Source organism: Euprymna scolopes, chromosome 29, assembly GCF_053919585.1.
Source record: "Euprymna scolopes isolate OS-2025 chromosome 29, ASM5391958v1, whole genome shotgun sequence".
In the NCBI taxonomy this organism is placed as follows: domain Eukaryota; kingdom Metazoa; phylum Mollusca; class Cephalopoda; order Sepiida; family Sepiolidae; genus Euprymna; species Euprymna scolopes.
In genome coordinates this window covers 66,459,732-66,481,081 of record NC_136510.1, presented here as the reverse complement: position 1 = coordinate 66,481,081, position 21,350 = coordinate 66,459,732, and the positions used below count along the sequence as shown (strand labels likewise).

Genomic DNA, 21,350 nt, shown 5'->3' with positions numbered 1-21,350 from the left:
ATTTCAATTATGATTGTTAATTTCAATTATTATTTGTTAATTTCAATTATGATTGTTAATTTCAATTATGATTGGCAGTTTTAATTCTGATTCGTTATCTATAAGATTTATGTATTTATGTGTGGCACTTTTATAATATTTCATTTATATTTTTGCTTTGTAATTATTCAGGAGGAGACTTAGGCATACATATTACTCGAAATTATGAATGGCTAATTGTAACCGGATGTTCATATCCTCCTGCAAAAATAACATGTGAAAGCAGTGATACTGTAAGAAAAACTGTTGTTGGTTTTCTTGCTTTCTTTTGTTGTTGTTTATTTTCTGGCAAATTATGCATGCGGCCATTTTTTTTGCTTCATGTGGCATTATTTTTAACGTTTAATTATTGAGGAGGAAACTTAAAACTATACATGACTCAAATGCCATCTGTACCCAACTACAGTAAAATTAAAACCTCATGTTCATATCCTCCCCAACACTAAAATGTGAAAGCAATGATACTGTAAAAAAAAAAATCTACCATTTGTTGTTTATTTTCTGGCAAATTAGGCATGTGACCATATATGTTGCTTCCTTGTTGCATTATCTTTAACCTAGCTCTAATTACTGAAACCTGATTCTCCTTGATGATAAGAGATCAACAGCCTTAATTAACAGTAACAGTAATGCTATCACCAACCCACCAATCAAATGGAGATCTCAGTGTTGCTTTTGTTACCTTAAATTCTAGGTTAAGTTGTAAACTCAAGTTAGTAGAAAAGAGCATAATGACTTTCTTATTTCCAATCACACGTTAGTTCACACTTTATGGTTAGTATTAATTATTCCCGGTACACCTTTACCTTGAACAACGATGTGTTGAGCTTCAAGTCACTAGCCTTACATGCTTAAGTCTTTCTAAGCTTACATGGATGAACTCTAAATCTTCTACTTCGGAAGTGATAAATATAACTCGAGAGTTTAAATATACAGGAGCCGTGTCTAAAAAGGTAGCGATTTTTTAAAAAGTAGAATCTGCCTCTTCTACCATCCTTTTTTAATACAACATATATTTATTTTGAGCACTGTTACCAAACTTATAGATTATAAGAACCGGCCGTACTGCCCTGCATATTTACACATGTTAGATTGTGAGCAAAGGTCACACGATGCTTTTAAACAATCTTCCACTAATATAATAAATAGTAAATACCTCAAGTGAAAATTTAATTATGCTGAATAGACATAAAACTTCCTAGCAATTACCTTTAATAGGATACCTTGAATAAAACAGATATCTCCTCTGAAGCGTTAAAGATTTTGCCAAGCTCATAGTTTATAAGAGGCATTGTATCTTAGGGTTGAGTTTTTTCAATGAACATTAACATTGTAAGGGCATCGATGGTTTGAACCATTGATTTTTGGCCTATCTTATTATCGATGAGGCCATCCTGGCACATATCACCTGCATCCAAAAAAAAAGTTAGTTTTGCTATTCTATTGAGGAAGGGGTACATTTTCATGCAAACTCCCCTGAAGCAAGACTTTTAAAACATTTATAATCCAGGTGTTGAAATCAGAATCTGTCTCTTCTAGCACCCTGCCAAACTCCTGTATCTTAGTAGTATTACTGTCAATAGCATTGACAAAGTTAAAGGGGTTTTCACTGACCTCATTGTCACCTTTTTAAATAATAGAAGTTTCTGAGATCATATGTGCTTTTGCCTTCTCACGGTTTCTCAGTGATCATGAATAGTGTGTCTTCTTCATTTCAATGGAAAGAATTCTATGAAGCTGGATGTCAGAGGGAAAGGTAAAGAGAGAACATATGTTTCCATGGTGAAGGGAGAATTGTTTTGGATGGATGGGTGTTGAATCAGAGGAAATTGCTTTGGATGGATGGGTGTTGAATCAGAGGAAAGGGAATATTGTTACCTATAGTAGTGTTTAGAAGGGAAGCCAAAAACGGGAAAGCCTTGGAGAAGGGATGTTTGTTTTCTTTAAGGGGTTTAGTAGAATCATTTTGTATTTCCTTTATTTTATATGGACAATGACAGGGGTAGAATCATAGCTTTCAAGTTGAACAGGGATGGGGACTTGGAATGATCGTATTTAGACGTACTTAATATTGAGGTGGGTACTTCTGGAGAAGAACAAAAGTTTGATGGTTTCGTTTTTCTGATAGATTTTTTTTTTTTACATTCCTCCAACATCTTTATTTTCCTACTTTTCTCCTCTAAATTTATCAATGGTTAGTCGTCCGAATGCTTTCTTTTCTTGGACTAACACCCACTTGTTTTTCTTTCTTTTCTTCTTCGTACCACTCAAGTCAGAGAGAACAGGGTAATCATCCTCTTTACTAACAGATTTTTATGGAAGGATTTACAAGCATTCCCACATATTGTTATATGATTTCTTGACCTTAAATGTTCACTTTGGTTTTGTAGTTGGCCTGTAGATTTTTTAAAGTCTCGCTCTTCCCAATGGTTCATCTCAGCCTGCACAATTTCTATTGTGCATTCCACTAATTCAACCATTATAAGTCAAATAAAAATAGACAAAATAAATCATTGAAAGAGTGTAATAGCCGCAGCTGAGAATATGTTTACCAAGATAACCATAAAATGAATTAAATTGCAAAAATATGATTCATTAATGCCACCATGATATTGCTTGTGCAGCAACTTATAAGGCCGAACTGCTTGCCCAGTGGTTGGCCTTGAACTCCATCTTAGGCAAACCTCTCTTTCCAAAATATCTCACTGAATGATACCATCCAATCCATGATATAGTGCTCGGCTTTTCATGTTTCCCTCCAGAGGGATTTATAATGAAAAATAAAAATAGCGTGTGTCGACTTAACAAGTCATTGTATGGTCGGAAGCAGAGGGTTCAGTGTTGGAATACAGTATTTCATGATTATATGATTAAACAACAATTTAAACAATGCGCTGCAGACCTCTGTTTATATACCCAACACAAAGACAATAAACTATTGATTTTGGTTTTATGGGACGATGGTATTTTAATCGCATTAAATCGTGACATAATATTGACCGATGTTAAGAACAAATTAAGTAAAAGATTCAAAATGACCGATCTTGGCAAAATATCCTGGTTTCTGGGAATAGAATTTACTCAAAACAAAGGACTCCATTATTTTGAATTACATATCATCAGAACAAAATATCGCTGATGTATTCATGAAACCCATAACAAGAATAAAGCTAAAGCGTTTTGCTTCAAAACTTGTTGGAGGAGTCGACTGAATAATTTTATATGGGCCTGTATGCATATAAATTTCTATATTGAAGAAAAAAAAGTCCTGAGCAAGACGTTAAACTGCATCCATTTTGTTTGTAATAACACTTTAACCTACTTAATACTTTTACTGAAATAAAAAAAAACGTAAAAAAAGTCACTTTTTTGCAAACATTTTCTTTGCAAATTTTCTTTTTGGCAAATACTTTTTGCATGCTTATTTTAAGGCGCGCATAAATTAAAATTGATTTTTATTTTTTGTGCACATTAGTTTTCTTTCTTATTCATCAAAAATGTCCTATTTTTTGCATTGTTTTAATTAACAAATAAAAAAAAACTCTTTTTAAACGGGTACATATTGCATGTATGTTTATTTATGTGTATATTTATTTATATGTATATAAGTATGCGTTTTTGAACAAAACTGCATAAGCAAATTTAAGAAATGACTTCTTTTTCACATGCCCATCCCCTTTTAAGTTAAAAATACATTTTATTTTCTTTTATTTCTCTTTTCTGTACACATATATATCTCTGTTTGACATTTGAACACAATTAAAAATGGCGTCTTTTTACATGCTAAAATTTTAAGATCCAAATGATTTTTAATTTTGTTATGTATAAGTGAATATAAAAATATATATTTATTTTTGAGCAGAATGAACCAAAGGGACTTCCCCATTATAAAATTAGGGGGGGGGAATGTTACAATATTTTTTAGTGTAATCAGGTAGTTATTTATATTGCTGCCCACATCAGCAATATTTGACACAAGGCCGGGCTTTTCGTTTCAAAATTTATTGACAGGGTCAAACTTGTCAATAAAGTCTCAAAACGCCTTAGCATCCCGGTTCTGCTTAGTAACCCTCGTGGTATTAACCCCCGCGATCTAACTCAGGATCCAAGACCGCAATCCAGTCTCCTGCTAAAACTAACCAATGAGATGAATTCATAAAGGGCCTGATTCACCGAAAAAAGGAAACTAGCTCAGTACAGTTATTGGGCACATAAACCCTATATAAAACGAAATGCCACATCCTTTACAAGCACGTGAAATCTTCCTTCCGGATCTGCATATACAGGGTCACATGATGCATCAAGCCAGGTACCCCCCCCCCTTTGCATGGGCATCATAATGTGCTGAATAGAGCTGAAAGTCTCTAAGGAGCACACCCTGATAATCACTTGGAATAAAGTGAGTTTCCTAAATACGACATACATCCACACCAAGGTGTTGAAGGTCGCGTGTAACTCAAAATTTACGAGAGGCGTCCCTCAATCCTTGGATATTTAAACTAGCTAATCTTAAGGCCATCTTGGATCGCTTACGGTTGAGAATCCTAAACAAACATAGACGATGTCAAGACACCGACAGCAGTCCCCAGTGGTCATCTCAGTAGTGATGAACCTGTCTAGGGACAGACCGCCGACATCTAATGGAAATGTTAATTTGAGGGTCCTATATAAAGATGGGTGAACCTTTATGGGGACCCACCCAACACATGTCTTTTTGATTTCCATAAGATCAGTATCGTTAAAAAATGCAGCTGGAGGAAAATGTTGTAAGCTGAATTTGCTTCCTCCAGCATGCACCACAAACCAATGACTTCTTCACGATTTCTTACAACTGTAAGAAGCCTTCTTGAAGTCTTAAAGTTTTCGGGGTTAGCTACATCTAAATTTTTAACTGTTTTGAAGGCATAAAGTGCTCTATAGTCTCTTATTGTGATTTTTCATCAACGCTTCTTGCTCCTGGGTTATTGTGCAAACGTTTTTACCTGTGACGGGCGGGGGTAGTGCCTTGGCTGGGGATGAACGGGTTTTTGTTGGGGAGGAATCAGGAAAGAGAGAGTCGGGGAAAGGCTTGGTGTCTTTTTTCCCAGCTTTATGCTCTTCACCAAACTTGTCCTTTAGTTAACTTAGCAGATTAAACTTGTTGCCTCCCGGGTCTTTTGAACACATTGTGTCGATTCTTTCTTTTTCAAGACTTTGAACATATGATCTTGGGGATGAAGGTTATTTTGTTTTTGACAAGAGTCCACTCTTCTGTTTTTATTGGTGAATTGCATAATTTTTCGAACTGGTCCAGCGTGATTTTCTTTACCGGGCTTGCATGGGTGCTTGTAACAGGAGTAGTGATAGTAGAGAATTTAGTGGCGATACTATATCCTATTTTAGGGGGCTGCTGTTCCTGGCTTCGATTTTTTGGTTAAAAAATAACAATGAAATACATGCACTGTTGCATTTCCGAATATGGCACCACTGAAAATGTAAAAAAATAACAATGAAATACATGCACTGTTGCATTTCCGAATATGACACCGCGAAAAATGTTAAAAAATAACAATGAAATACATGCACTGTTGCATTTCCAAATATGGCACCGCTGAAAATGTTAAAAAATAACAATGAAATACATGCAATGTTGCATTTCTGAATATGGCACCGCTGAAAATGTTAAAAAATAACAATAAAATACATGCACTGTTGCATTTCCGAATATGGCACCACTGAAAATGTAAAAAAATAACAATGAAATACATGCACTGTTGCATTTCCGAATATGGCACCGCTGAAAATGTAAAAAAATAACAATGAAATACATGCACTGTTGCATTTCCGAATATGACACCACTGAAAATGTTAAAAAGTAACAATGAAATACATGCAATGTTGCATTTCTGAATATGGCACCGCTGAAAATGTTAAAAAATAACAATGAAATACATGCACTGTTGCATTTCCGAATATGGCACCACTGAAAATGTAAAAAAATAACAATGAAATACATGCAATGTTGCATTTCTGAATATGGAACCGGTGAAAATGTTAAAAAATAACAATGAAATACATGCACTGTTGCATTTCCGAATATGGCACCACTGAAAATGTAAAAAAATAACAATGAAATACATGCACTGTTGCATTTCCGAATATGGCACCGCTGAAAATGTTAAAAAATAACAATGAAATACATGCACTGTTGCATTTCTGAATATGGCACCATTGAAAATGTTAAAAAATAACAATGAAATACATGCACTGTTGCATTTCCGAATATAGCACCACTGAAAATGTTAAAAAATAACAATGAAATACATGCAATGTTGCATTTCTGAATATGGACTCGCGGAAAATGTTAAAAAATAACAATGAAATACATGCACTGTTGCATTTCCGAATATGCCACCACTGAAAATGTAAAAAAGTAACAATGAAATACATGCACTGTTCCATTTCCGAATATGGCACCTCTGAAAATGTAAAAAAATAACAATGAAATACATGCACTGTTGCATTTCCGAATATGGCACCACTGAAAATGTTAAAAAATAACAATGAAATACATGCAATGTTGCATTTCCGAATATGACACCACTGAAAATGTAAAAAAGTAACAATGAAATACATGCACTGTTGCATTTCTGAATATGGCACCACTGAAAATGTTAAAAAATAACAATGAAATACATGCACTGTTGCATTTCCGAATATGGCACCACTGAAAATGTTAAAAAATAACAATAAAATACATGCAATGTTGCATTTCTGAATATGGCACCGCTGAAAATGTTAAAAAATAACAATGAAATACATGCACTGTTTCATTTCCGAATATGGCACCACTGAAAATGTAAAAAAATAACAATGAAATACATGCAATGTTGCATTTCCGAATATGGCACCACTGAAAATGTAAAAAAAAATAACAATGAAATGCATGCACTGTTGCATTTCCAAATATGGCACCGCTGAAAATGTAAAAAAATAACAATGAAATACATGCACTGTTGCATTTCCGAATATGGCACCACTGAAAATGTAAAAAAATAACAATGAAATACATGCAACGTTGCATTTCTGAATATGGCACCACTGAAAATGTAAAAAAATAACAATGAAATACATGCACTGTTGCATTTCCGAATATGGCACCACTGAAAATGTAAAAAAATAACAATGAAATACATGCACTGTTGCATTTCCGAATATGGCACCACTGAAAATGTAAAAAAATAACAATGAAATACATGCACTGTTGCATTTCCGAATATGGCACCACTGAAAATGTAAAAAAATAACAATGAAATACATGCACTGTTGCATTTCCGAATATGGCACCGCTGAAAATGTAAAAAAATAACAATGAAATACATGCACTGTTTCATTTCTGAATATGGCACCACTGAAAATGTTAAAAAATAACAATGAAATACATGCACTGTTGCATTTCCGAATATGGCACCACTGAAAATGTAAAAAAATAACAATGAAATACAAGCACTGTTGCATTTCCGAATATGGCACCACTGAAAATGTAAAAAAATAACAATGAAATACATGCAATGTTGCATTTCCGAATATGGCACCACTGAAAATGTAAAAAAATAACAATGAAATACATGCACTGTTGCATTTCCGAATATGGCACCACTGAAAATGTAAAAAAATAACAATGAAATACATGCACTGTTGCATTTCTGAATATGGCACCACTGAAAATGTAAAAAAATAACAATGAAATACATGCACTGTTGCATTTCCGAATATGGCACCACTGAAAATGTTAAAAAATAATAATGAAATACATGCACTGTTGCATTTCTGAATATGGCATCACTGAAAATGTTAAAAAATAACAATGAAATACATGCACTGTTGCATTTCCGAATATGACACCACTGAAAATGTAAAAAAATAACAATGAAATACATGCAATGTTGGATTTCTGAATATGGCACCACTGAAAATGTAAAAAAATAACAATGAAATACATGCACTGTTGCATTTCTGAATATGGCACCGCTGAAAATGTAAAAAAATAACAATGAAATACACGCAACGTTGCATTTCTGAATATGGCACCACTGAAAATGTAAAAAAATAACAATGAAATACATGCACTGTTGCATTTCCGAATATGGCACCACTGAAAATGTAAAAAAATAACAATGAAATACATGCACTGTTGCATTTCCGAATATGGCACCACTGAAAATGTAAAAAAATAACAATGAAATACATGCACTGTTGCATTTCCGAATATGGCACCGCTGAAAATGTAAAAAAATAACAATGAAATACATGCACTGTTTCATTTCTGAATATGGCACCACTGAAAATGTTAAAAAATAACAATGAAATACATGCACTGTTGCATTTCCGAATATGGCACCACTGAAAATGTAAAAAAATAACAATGAAATACAAGCACTGTTGCATTTCCGAATATGGCACCACTGAAAATGTAAAAAAATAACAATGAAATACATGCAATGTTGCATTTCCGAATATGGCACCACTGAAAATGTAAAAAAATAACAATGAAATACATGCAATGTTGCATTTCCGAATATGGCACCACTGAAAATGTAAAAAAATAACAATGAAATACATGCACTGTTGCATTTCCGAATATGGCACCACTGAAAATGTAAAAAAATAACAATGAAATACATGCACTGTTGCATTTCTGAATATGGCACCACTGAAAATGTAAAAAAATAACAATGAAATACATGCACTGTTGCATTTCCGAATATGGCACCACTGAAAATGTTAAAAAATAATAATGAAATACATGCACTGTTGCATTTCTGAATATGGCATCACTGAAAATGTTAAAAAATAACAATGAAATACATGCACTGTTGCATTTCCGAATATGACACCACTGAAAATGTAAAAAAATAACAATGAAATACATGCAATGTTGGATTTCTGAATATGGCACCACTGAAAATGTAAAAAAATAACAATGAAATACATGCACTGTTGCATTTCTGAATATGGCACCGCTGAAAATGTAAAAAAATAACAATGAAATACACGCAACGTTGCATTTCTGAATATGGCACCACTGAAAATGTAAAAAAATAACAATGAAATACATGCACTGTTGCATTTCCGAATATGGCACCACTGAAAATGTAAAAAAATAACAATGAAATACATGCACTGTTGCATTTCCGAATATGGCACCACTGAAAATGTAAAAAAATAACAATGAAATACATGCACTGTTGCATTTCCGAATATGGCACCACTGAAAATGTAAAAAAATAACAATGAAATACATGCACTGTTGCATTTCTGAATATGGCACCACTGAAAATGTTAAAAAATAACAATGAAATACATGCACTGTTGCATTTCCGAATATGGCACCACTGAAAATGTAAAAAAATAACAATGAAATACAAGCACTGTTGCATTTCCGAATATGGCACCACTGAAAATGTAAAAAGATAACAATGAAATACATGCAACGTTGCATTTCCGAATATGGCACCACTGAAAATGTAAAAAAATAACAATGAAATGCATGCACTGTTGCATTTCCAAATATGGCACCGCTGAAAATGTAAAAAAATAACAATGAAATACATGCACTGTTGCATTTCCGAATATGGCACCGCTGAAAATGTTAAAAAATAACAATGAAATACATGCAACGTTGCATTTCTGAATATGGCACCACTGAAAATGTAAAAAAATAACAATGAAATACATGCACTGTTGCATTTCCGAATATGGCACCACTGAAAATGTAAAAAAATAACAATGAAATACATGCACTGTTGCATTTCCGAATATGGCACCACTGAAAATGTAAAAAAATAACAATGAAATACATGCACTGTTGCATTTCCGAATATGGCACCACTGAAAATGTAAAAAAATAACAATGAAATACATGCACTGTTGCATTTCCGAATATGGCACCGCTGAAAATGTAAAAAAAAAACAATGAAATACATGCACTGTTTCATTTCTGAATATGGCACCACTGAAAATGTTAAAAAATAACAATGAAATACATGCACTGTTGCATTTCCGAATATGGCACCACTGAAAATGTAAAAAAATAACAATGAAATACAAGCACTGTTGCATTTCCGAATATGGCACCACTGAAAATGTAAAAAAATAACAATGAAATACATGCAATGTTGCATTTCCGAATATGGCACCACTGTAAATGTAAAAAAATAACAATGAAATACATGCACTGTTGCATTTCCGAATATGGCACCACTGAAAATGTAAAAAAATAACAATGAAATACATGCACTGTTGCATTTCTGAATATGGCACCACTGAAAATGTAAAAAAATAACAATGAAATACATGCACTGTTGCATTTCCGAATATGGCACCACTGAAAATGTTAAAAAATAATAATGAAATACATGCACTGTTGCATTTCTGAATATGGCATCACTGAAAATGTTAAAAAATAACAATGAAATACATGCACTGTTGCATTTCCGAATATGACACCACTGAAAATGTAAAAAAATAACAATGAAATACATGCAATGTTGGATTTCTGAATATGGCACCACTGAAAATGTAAAAAAATAACAATGAAATACATGCACTGTTGCATTTCTGAATATGGCACCGCTGAAAATGTAAAAAAATAACAATGAAATACATGCAACGTTGCATTTCTGAATATGGCACCACTGAAAATGTAAAAAAATAACAATGAAATACATGCACTGTTGCATTTCCGAATATGGCACCACTGAAAATGTAAAAAAATAACAATGAAATACATGCACTGTTGCATTTCCGAATATGGCACCACTGAAAATGTAAAAAAATAACAATGAAATACATGCACTGTTGCATTTCCGAATATGGCACCACTGAAAATGTAAAAAAATAACAATGAAATACATGCACTGTTGCATTTCTGAATATGGCACCACTGAAAATGTTAAAAAATAACAATGAAATACATGCACTGTTGCATTTCCGAATATGGCACCACTGAAAATGTAAAAAAATAACAATGAAATACAAGCACTGTTGCATTTCCGAATATGGCACCACTGAAAATGTAAAAAGATAACAATGAAATACATGCAATGTTGCATTTCCGAATATGACACCACTGAAAATGTAAAAAAATAACAATGAAATACATGCACTGTTGCATTTCCGAATATGGCACCGCTGAAAATGTAAAAAAATAACAATGAAATACATGCACTGTTGCATTTCTGAATATGGCACCACTGAAAATGTAAAAAAATAACAATGAAATACATGCACTGTTGCATTTCCGAATATGGCACCACTGAAAATGTTAAAAAATAATAATGAAATACATGCACTGTTGCATTTCTGAATATGGCATCACTGAAAATGTTAAAAAATAACAATGAAATACATGCACTGTTGCATTTCCGAATATGACACCACTGAAAATGTAAAAAAATAACAATGAAATACATGCAATGTTGGATTTCTGAATATGGCACCACTGAAAATGTAAAAAAATAACAATGAAATACATGCAACGTTGCATTTCTGAATATGGCACCACTGAAAATGTAAAAAAATAACAATGAAATACATGCACTGTTGCATTTCCGAATATGGCACCACTGAAAATGTAAAAAAATAACAATGAAATACATGCACTGTTGCATTTCCGAATATGGCACCACTGAAAATGTAAAAAAATAACAATGAAATACATGCACTGTTGCATTTCCGAATATGGCACCACTGAAAATGTAAAAAAATAACAATGAAATACATGCACTGTTGCATTTCTGAATATGGCACCACTGAAAATGTTAAAAAATAACAATGAAATACATGCACTGTTGCATTTCCGAATATGGCACCACTGAAAATGTAAAAAAATAACAATGAAATACAAGCACTGTTGCATTTCCGAATATGGCACCACTGAAAATGTAAAAAGATAACAATGAAATACATGCAATGTTGCATTTCCGAATATGGCACCACTGAAAATGTAAAAAAATAACAATGAAATACATGCACTGTTGCATTTCTGAATATGGCATCACTGAAAATGTTAAAAAATAACAATGAAATACATGCACTGTTGCATTTCCGAATATGACACCACTGAAAATGTAAAAAAATAACAATGAAATACATGCAATGTTGGATTTCTGAATATGGCACCACTGAAAATGTAAAAAAATAACAATGAAATACATGCACTGTTGCATTTCTGAATATGGCACCGCTGAAAATGTCAAAAAATAACAATGAAATACATGCAACGTTGCATTTCTGAAAATGGCACCACTGAAAATGTAAAAAAATAACAATGAAATACATGCACTGTTGCATTTCCGAATATGGCACCGCTGAAAATGTAAAAAAATAACAATGAAATACATGCACTGTTTCATTTCTGAATATGGCACCACTGAAAATGTTAAAAAATAACAATGAAATACATGCACTGTTGCATTTCCGAATATGGCACCACTGAAAATGTAAAAAAATAACAATGAAATACATGCACTGTTGCATTTCCGAATATGGCACCACTGAAAATGTAAAAAAATAACAATGAAATACATGCAATGTTGCATTTCCGAATATGGCACCACTGAAAATGTAAAAAAATAACAATGAAATACATGCACTGTTGCATTTCCGAATATGGCACCGCTGAAAATGTAAAAAAATAACAATAAAATACATGCACTGTTGCATTTCTGAATATGGCACCACTGAAAATGTAAAAAAATAACAATGAAATACATGCACTGTTGCATTTCCGAATATGGCACCACTGAAAATGTTAAAAAATAATAATGAAATACATGCACTGTTGCATTTCTGAATATGGCATCACTGAAAATGTTAAAAAATAACAATGAAATACATGCACTGTTGCATTTCCGAATATGACACCACTGAAAATGTAAAAAAATAACAATGAAATACATGCAATGTTGGATTTCTGAATATGGCACCACTGAAAATGTAAAAAAATAACAATGAAATACATGCACTGTTGCATTTCTGAATATGGCACCGCTGAAAATGTCAAAAAATAACAATGAAATACATGCAATGTTGCATTTCTTAATATGGCACCACTGAAAATGTTAAAAAATAACAATGAAATACATGCACTGTTGCATTTCTGAATATGGCACCACTGAAAATGTTAAAAAATAACAATGAAATACATGCAATGTTGCATTTCTTAATATGGCACCACTGAAAATGTTAAAAAATAACAATGAAATACATGCAATGTGTCATATCCGAACATAGCAACGCTGCAAACGTTAAAAAATAACACTGAATAAAATCGCCAGATTTTCTATCTCAACATGACATCACTGTAAATGCTAAAATACAAGAGAGAGATGTACCAGGGTACAGATAGCATAAAATGTAAATTTACCAATTTGCACCTAAGGAAGAATAGGGGTTATTGGTACAATGAACATTGAGTGGTTCAAAGATTATGTTGAAGTCAGTGTTATGTTCTTATTACATTGTTGCAAGTAGCAGCAGTAGCGATAATCGCTACTATTGCACGTGAAGGGGAAGATATGCAGTGTTGCAAATAATAAGTGCATGTGATTAATGCAATGTAGTAAATGGATATGCACTGTTAAATGTATGTAAATGGATATGCACTGTTAAATGTAGTAAATAGATATGCACTGTTAAATGTAGTAAATAGATATGCACTGTTAAATGTTAATAAGAAGTGCATGTACAGTCGCGCGTGACTCCATAATTTCCAACTCCATTAAGCGGCTTAAAATAATTGTCCTATGCTACATAGTAAAAGTTTGTAATTAACTCCGCAGTGAAAGTTATTGTAATACCGCAGTATGAATATGTATGTGTGCGTCCACTGTTCAGGCTATCATCGCCTCAATCGCTGTGCCGGTCTAATGTTATTGTTTGATTCAATCAACAAAGGAACATTCCTTCCAAACAAAAAACCGAAACTCTAGTTTAAAAACAATTAACAGGGGGTTACTTTTCATTGGAGATTAAAATGATACTCGTTTTCTTTGAATAACAGGTTGATTTGCAAAATGAGATTTTTTTTCTGACCAAACTCAGATATAAGTCTAATTGATCAAATTCTTTAGTTAAAGAGCCCCCAAAACAGTATGGGGAATTATCATTGTTAGAAATGGTTTTCAGTAAGGTTGACGGTAAGTAGGGCCCAAGGGAATGATTAATTCTGACAATTATTTCTACAGACAAAAATTTCCAAAATAAAAAATGCCTAAACATTCATAAAACCACGTTATGAAATTAGTATCAAAGACAAGAAATTCCATTATAGAAAAACATATGTGTAAATTTTCACAAAATATTTCTGATAATCGATGCATGAAAAAAAATTTAAGGTTAAAATGAGTTGCGAAGTCATTTTAACCTTTGTTATAAGTGTGTGTGGTGGGGGGCAGGTAGAAAAATTATTTGCACCTGATAGACTAATATTTCAGAAAATCATTTTGGGGCGCTTATTTCTTTTTAGGTAAGAAAAAATTACCTTCTTGGCTTATACCCCATGAGTATTGCAGTTGAGAGCTGAGGTTGACCAACAGTCTATAGTAGTTGGGAATGAATGTTCTTCCAACAAAGAAATTTGAAAAAGAGAGGGGTGTATATTGAATCAAAATTTCAAAATCCCCGTTAGAATTTTAGTTAAACACACAAGCTAAGTTATATTCCAAACTCCTGCAAACACAAAGGGTTGTAACGAAACTGAACAACACTACTGAGGTTACAAAATGATGTGTACAGGAACCACCGTCATCTGAACCCGGAATCCGTCCAGTACAAGGAAAAGAGAAGGGAAGAAAGATATGCAAATCGTGGTACTGTTGCAATTAAAAGGCTGTATATAAGGACGTTTTTTCTTCTTTTTTTTTGCGAGAGGGTGGGAATGTAATCGTGATTTTGTGACGACGACGAGTTGAAAAATCAAGAGAAGATTGCTTTACGCAATTGGAGTTAATTTTTGTACGCGTTAGTACGAACGACGGATTTTTTTTCTCCGAGTTAAAACATAAATTTCAACACTTCAAGGATAAATGCAGTTCATATTCATTTTAAAAAAATATTCGTTGTTTGTCATTACCTTATTTATTTTCTCGTGTTCTTTATAGATTTGTCTAATTTCACTATTAATGAGTAATACAGTTTATACAATCTTTCTCGTAGTTGCCATTTCAGTATGTTCGAGAACAGTTAACCATTTATTGTTTTGAATTAAAATCCAGAAAAAAATATTAACATATCTGACAAAAACATGTCACCTCGTATAACATGTCACCTTGTATAACATGTCACCTTGTATAACATGTCACTTTGTATAACACGTAATTTGTGATTTATACATTGCGCGTATTTTGTCATTCTTATTCCAAATATTTATGCATGTCCTTGTGCTCTTTTTTTTCTGAAAAAGACGATATATTTTCCTTATATATGTATTTCAGTACTTGTGAGTTCCGTGTCAGATGTTATAATCCTCATACCAGATTATAGACAATTAATTAACAATGTTATTAAAATCAACAACGTTAAAAAATGTTCCAATGATATATCGAAAACTTTAATTTTAGATTGTGCAATGATCATATTCTAAAATATAGCATTACATTAGATTAATCTAAGTAATAAAAATGAACTATAAAGTAAAACATTTTAAAGAGATTAAATTTTGCTGTGATACGAACAAGCGTAACATGAGATAGACATGAAAGAGAAGGCGAGGGTAAAGTAAAATAAGTCTGTTTTCTACCGCATTCGCTTTTTCTTCCTATTTATCGAGGCATGCAAAGAAAAGCGAATAGTAAACGCGACGGTCTTCTTGTCGTGGCTTAAGTCACAAAACATGGCGGCAAGGGGAGGAGAGGAAAGGGTCTCGGGGAAAATTAAAAAGAAAATACTTTGTATGTGAAAAGCAGACGACAATGATTTGAAGCGCAAAGTTTAATGTGAGCGGATTGGAAGAAACTGGTTGATTGAGTTGGAAATAAATTCTGACGGAAGCGCTCTAGAATTGTATATCAATGTCTTAGTCTGGCCTACCTACAACGAAAAATGAATTCGTTAAAGGGCCATAAAACGCCAACGCCAAAGTCGTTCAGCGAGTAACTGCCAAGGCTGCTCTGTTACCGTGTCGGGTCGTTTCGACGGAGTTGTTCAAAATTGTCTGGACGGAATTGTTTGGGACCTTGCCGAGTCGTATCGACAGAATTGTTTGATACTGTGTCAGGTCGTATCAACGGTATTTTCTGTGTTGAGTCAAATAGACGGAAGCGTTCGGTTTACATTTATTGCCCAGTTGACTTGACGGTTCTTGCAGTCGTATTTTCGTAGCGTGTGATTTTCCATTGTCTCTCTTCCTTCGTGAAGCCACATATATTATGTCTTGTCAGGAATAAGAAAATATTCAAAAGTGGGTTGTTATTTTGAAACAAACGCTTAACATTTTTCTTCTATTATGAACATTATGATTGTGTGGCCCAACTTATTGAAAAATAGTGGTTATGCGTTATGATTCAGTTCTCAACAAGAAAGATTCATCTAACACTTAAGTACTGCTCGACTTTAAGGAAGTTTCGATCTAAAAAATTATGTATAGTAAATGCTACATACATCTATCAAATTCAATCAAAAGAAAATTCTTCTTTGTATTATATTTTTGTTTTTATTTTCTTTCTCTTCTGCTGTGTAATAAAATTATATTAAATTGCTTATTTTAACAATATCAATGTTTTCATCGTTCCTCTGCAAATTATAGCGTCCGGTTTATTTTACCGGCAGATATTCTTATTGAGTCTAATGATTCTGACAAAATCAATCGTCATACTATATATATATATATATATATATATATATATATATATATATATATATATATATATATATGTATATATATATGTATATATATATATGTATATATATATGTATATATATATATATATATATATATATATATATATATATATATATATGTGTGTGTGTGTGTCTGTGTGTGTACATTTTCCTACCAAACTAAACTACTTTTCAGTCTATAGATTCGAGATTTGACATAAGGGGTATTGAAAGTTCGGGAAAATATTTTTAATCGGTTTTCGGTCAGAAATTTGGCTGTTTAACGATTTGACCTTTGAAAACTCTACCAAACTCTTCCGTCAATTTTAGGTCTAAACACTTGGATATGGATCAAACTTTTTAATTTGATTTGAGTCCAAAACAATAAATGTTAAGGAGTTAAAATTGAGATCAAAGTTAAAAAAAAAAAAAAATTGACCACTGCGGTCTCTACCAAATTACTCAGTCATCAATTTTTTGTCTAAACATTTAAAATTTTACATAAAGAGTATTCAGACATGGGGAAAGCATTTTTTTTTTTTTACCAAAAATTTGATTGCCAAGAGGTCAAAATTGAAAAGATTTGATCTTTGCGGTCTCTAGCAAACTATTCAGCCAATTTCGAGTCTAAACATTTGAAATTTTACATAAAGGGTATTCAATCATGCAGCAAGCTTTTTAATTAGATTTGGGCGTAAATTTGGCTGCCAAGAGGTCAAAGTTGCAAACTCTACCAAACTCCTCTGCCAATTTTGGGTCTAAACACTTGAAATTTTAGATGTTACCTGGACATGAGTCAAAATTTTTAATATATATGTAGATATGCACATAAAGTTATAAACAGTACATAGAGCCCGAACAAAGCCGAGCTGAACTGCTTATATATATATATATATATATATATATATATATATATATATATATATATATATATATATATATATATGATTCATTCTTGTTCATTAATATGCACATATTAAGTTTTTATATATTTTTTTACTTTTCAGGTAAAGATTGTACATGGGAAAATAATACCTTGCAAAACATCAACAAGCTATATATTGGCTTACTTACCAATAGAATTCCCCTTGAAAAGATGTAATGCCACTTTGGGAACCAAAGTCTTTAGCCAATATTGTAGGTATTCTTTATAAAATATTCTATTTAATTGACATATTATTTAATGTAACTATCGCTCGTTAATAACCTTTATCATTCCATTTGCTGCTGTTCCACAACATACACACATGATTCTCGCTTTTACCATAATTTAGCGTCTCTTTGCGCTTGTCGATCCCGACGAGACGTGAACGTTGCAGTACATATGTGTGTGTGTGTATATATATATATATATATATATATTAATTTTATTTATACAAACATTAACATAACATAATAAAATTAATATACCTGCTCTGTTCACTCATTGAGCACTATTTTGGTAGACACATGTTGTTTCATTGGATGTACTTCTAGGAAACTAAACTCTACTGGCTATATATATATATATATATATATATATATATATATATATATATATATATATATATATATATATATATATATATATATATATCACAACGGTTTCACTGCCCTTGTGTCTGCCTATTTCTGTGTTGGAGAAACCCTCATCCCAAAACTGGTGATAGCAGCTGGTTCTGAACTCACAGAACTCCATTCACATTTTAAATCACGGTGTCGAGTAGCCATTATACTCGAAGTCAGTATCTATTATCAGCCCCTTTTAGAACCCACAGTTCGCAGAAAACGATTGTTTTTGTTTACTACAGGAGCACTTCGTGCCTTCCCACCGAATCTACCTGAATCGGAAAAAATCATGACAAAAAAATACTTTGGCGAACACTCCCAAAAACAATAAAATATTTAACTGCGTACGTAAGTTCAACATCGTACTACCCTCTCTTTAAAATTCGAATCCGATATGCTGACTTTCAATTCTTCTAAACATTTTCACTGTCCAACTTTTTTTTATCTAATAAAATCAGCGTTCCAATCTTCCAACACAAATACAAACATATAATTACATTACATATTATAATTTCTTAAGCATTTAACAGACACTTACCACGCCTTTTTATTCAACAATTGAAAAAGTCATCATCGGCATACAAAAAGAAAAAAAAATCAGTTGTCCCTTTTTTTCAAAAGAAACCCTAAAAGATTGAAACAACAATAATATCTCCAGTTCCTTTCTTTAAGAAAAAAAAAAACAACAAAAAAAGACTGGAACATAAAAATTTGACGTCATCACAGAACATCACATGTAAACCCCAACGTTCAATATTATCCTTTTTTTGCTTTTGAAAAACCTAAAAAACAAAACGGGAAAATGCAAATTTCAACTTTAACTTTATACACAAAAATGCATTTCAACTTTTTGGCATCTTTGACAATCAAAAGTGCATATGCATTTTAATTCGATTCCAATTACACGCAAGACAATTTAACACAATAAAAACTTTACGAAAATGCGAAAAATACACCCAATTGTCTGTACATATTATATCAACGCAATTTTAAAAGTGCAACAGTAGACATCCTGTCAATTTGATTGGCATATTAAACAAAATAAACCCTTACAATTTCACAACAATTTACAACTGAATGCCGTAGTATTTTTTCAGTGGACTTACGCAAAATGTGTACAAATTTATTTTTAATTTTCGTTTTCTTTTATTCTTGCTTTCCTAGCCGGCTCGAGATATATTTCTTTTTCTCTTTTCCCCTTTTAATTAGGACATTCAACAACTTTTTTTTAACATTGTTTTCATACTTTTTACGGCATATCGCCTTTTTCTTAATTCTTACTTTACATTTTTTTTCGTGTGCAGATGTATGTTTTTATTTATTTTTCTTTGCTTCTATTTCAATATTCTTTTCAACTCATTTAATATTAATTTGGACCCTGATTTCTGTTGGTTGTTTTTTCTCATTTTTTCTTTATGTTATGCGCGTGCGCGTGTGGTTATCCAGTTTTTTTTTGTCCCTTGTAAAGAGCCGTGATCATCGCTCATCAGAACGTGCTTGTGGAAATCTTGTGGGACAACTTCAATTATTTCAATAATTCCTTCATACTCTTGCTGACGAAAAATATCCTTATAAGTTTTAGCCAAGTTCTTTTTTTTCTGAAGTAAGCATCAGTCTATCAAGCACTTTAAAAGCAATTTGATAGTTGGAAGGCACAGAATTGATTTTGTCCTTACGACAGAGTAGATTCACGAAATAATAAGTATCCCTGAATTCGATAGATTCTTTGAAGCTATAAATTTTATTTTTGGCATAATCACTAATTAGTTCCTTATCAAGGGAAACAGCAGCTGAATCTACAGCAAGCATTTTATCCAAATTTCTTTCTACATTAGAAGTGTCAAATATATCAGGGAACGGATCCAGGTAGGTTAACTTGAGTTCTAATAAAGAATTTAATTGTCGCACAGAACAGTAAGCATATTCTGAAATCACAATGTGATAATTTGTATAGAGTTTGGAGCTTCCAGTTTCTGCAGGATTGATCTGACGAGGATACAAAAAGTGCTGAACATTTTCAAATGGAGCAATCTTTTGAGGCAAATCCCATGTGTGTTCATTCATGCATTCAATGATCCTGGATCCTGTCATACATTGAAATATATCAACTCCATGGATACCCTGAATTTTTATAGTATTGTTTTGTTTTTTTATTTGAAAATGCCAACTTGTATTTCAGTATATCTAGGTTGGATTTCACATGGCTGAAATTAGCAAACTCAAAGTGGATACTAAATTTGTCATCAATCAAAAGCGGAATAGATAGTTGTTTCCCAAATTAACTTTCAATACAACCTACTCAAGTTTTTTCACAGTAACACCCGAATAAGTTTTCATTTGGTAATTAATAGGATCAGAAGTTTTGTTAGGATATCTCAACTCTTTTAATATTTTTTAGAGAAGTAGAAACGCTGGCTTCCAGTTTCCAATAAGCAGTTAATAGTAGTTCTCTTAGTTCCTAATTTAGAGAGATAGCCACAATAGGCAATATGATGTCGTTTTCATGCACATGTGAAAATAGCAAAATTACTCTTTTGGGACTATCACACAACGGTATAATATACGCTTTTGAGGGACATAATTTGCAAGTAAGAGGTTATTTGTTTTGGAGTCTAGGGCAATTCTCACTTTTGTGTTTAAAACTGGAACATCTTGTACATAGTTTTAATGGTTTACATCTTTCAATGGCTATGATGAAAATTTGCTGCACTTTAATGTGGAGTGGTCACGCACTGTGCAGTGTTTGCAGTATGTCCCGAAAGAGCTTGTAGCGAAAATTTGTGAGGCAGCATCTCCAATTTTTTTATCACTTTTTGAATGAATTTCTGCAAATTGTTTCTTATTTCTGGACAAAACACGAATTGCCTCATTGTATTTATCAAATATTTATGTTAGGGAGGAGT

At 32.5% G+C, this 21,350-nt stretch overlaps 1 protein-coding gene across 3 annotated transcripts in view; it reads left to right on the top strand.

Moving 5' to 3' along the window:
* The window catches only part of LOC145252679 (uncharacterized), a 166,674-nt gene that overhangs the window by 47,413 nt on the left and 97,911 nt on the right, over window positions 1-21,350 (top strand). For all 3 annotated transcript variants that reach the window (XM_080112500.1, XM_080112499.1, XM_080112498.1), the window contains exons 4-5: window positions 172-272; window positions 17,907-18,036. In XM_080112500.1, coding sequence (XP_079968626.1) covers window positions 172-272; window positions 17,907-18,036 — 231 coding nt within the window. The remainder of the gene's footprint in view (window positions 1-171; window positions 273-17,906; window positions 18,037-21,350) is intronic.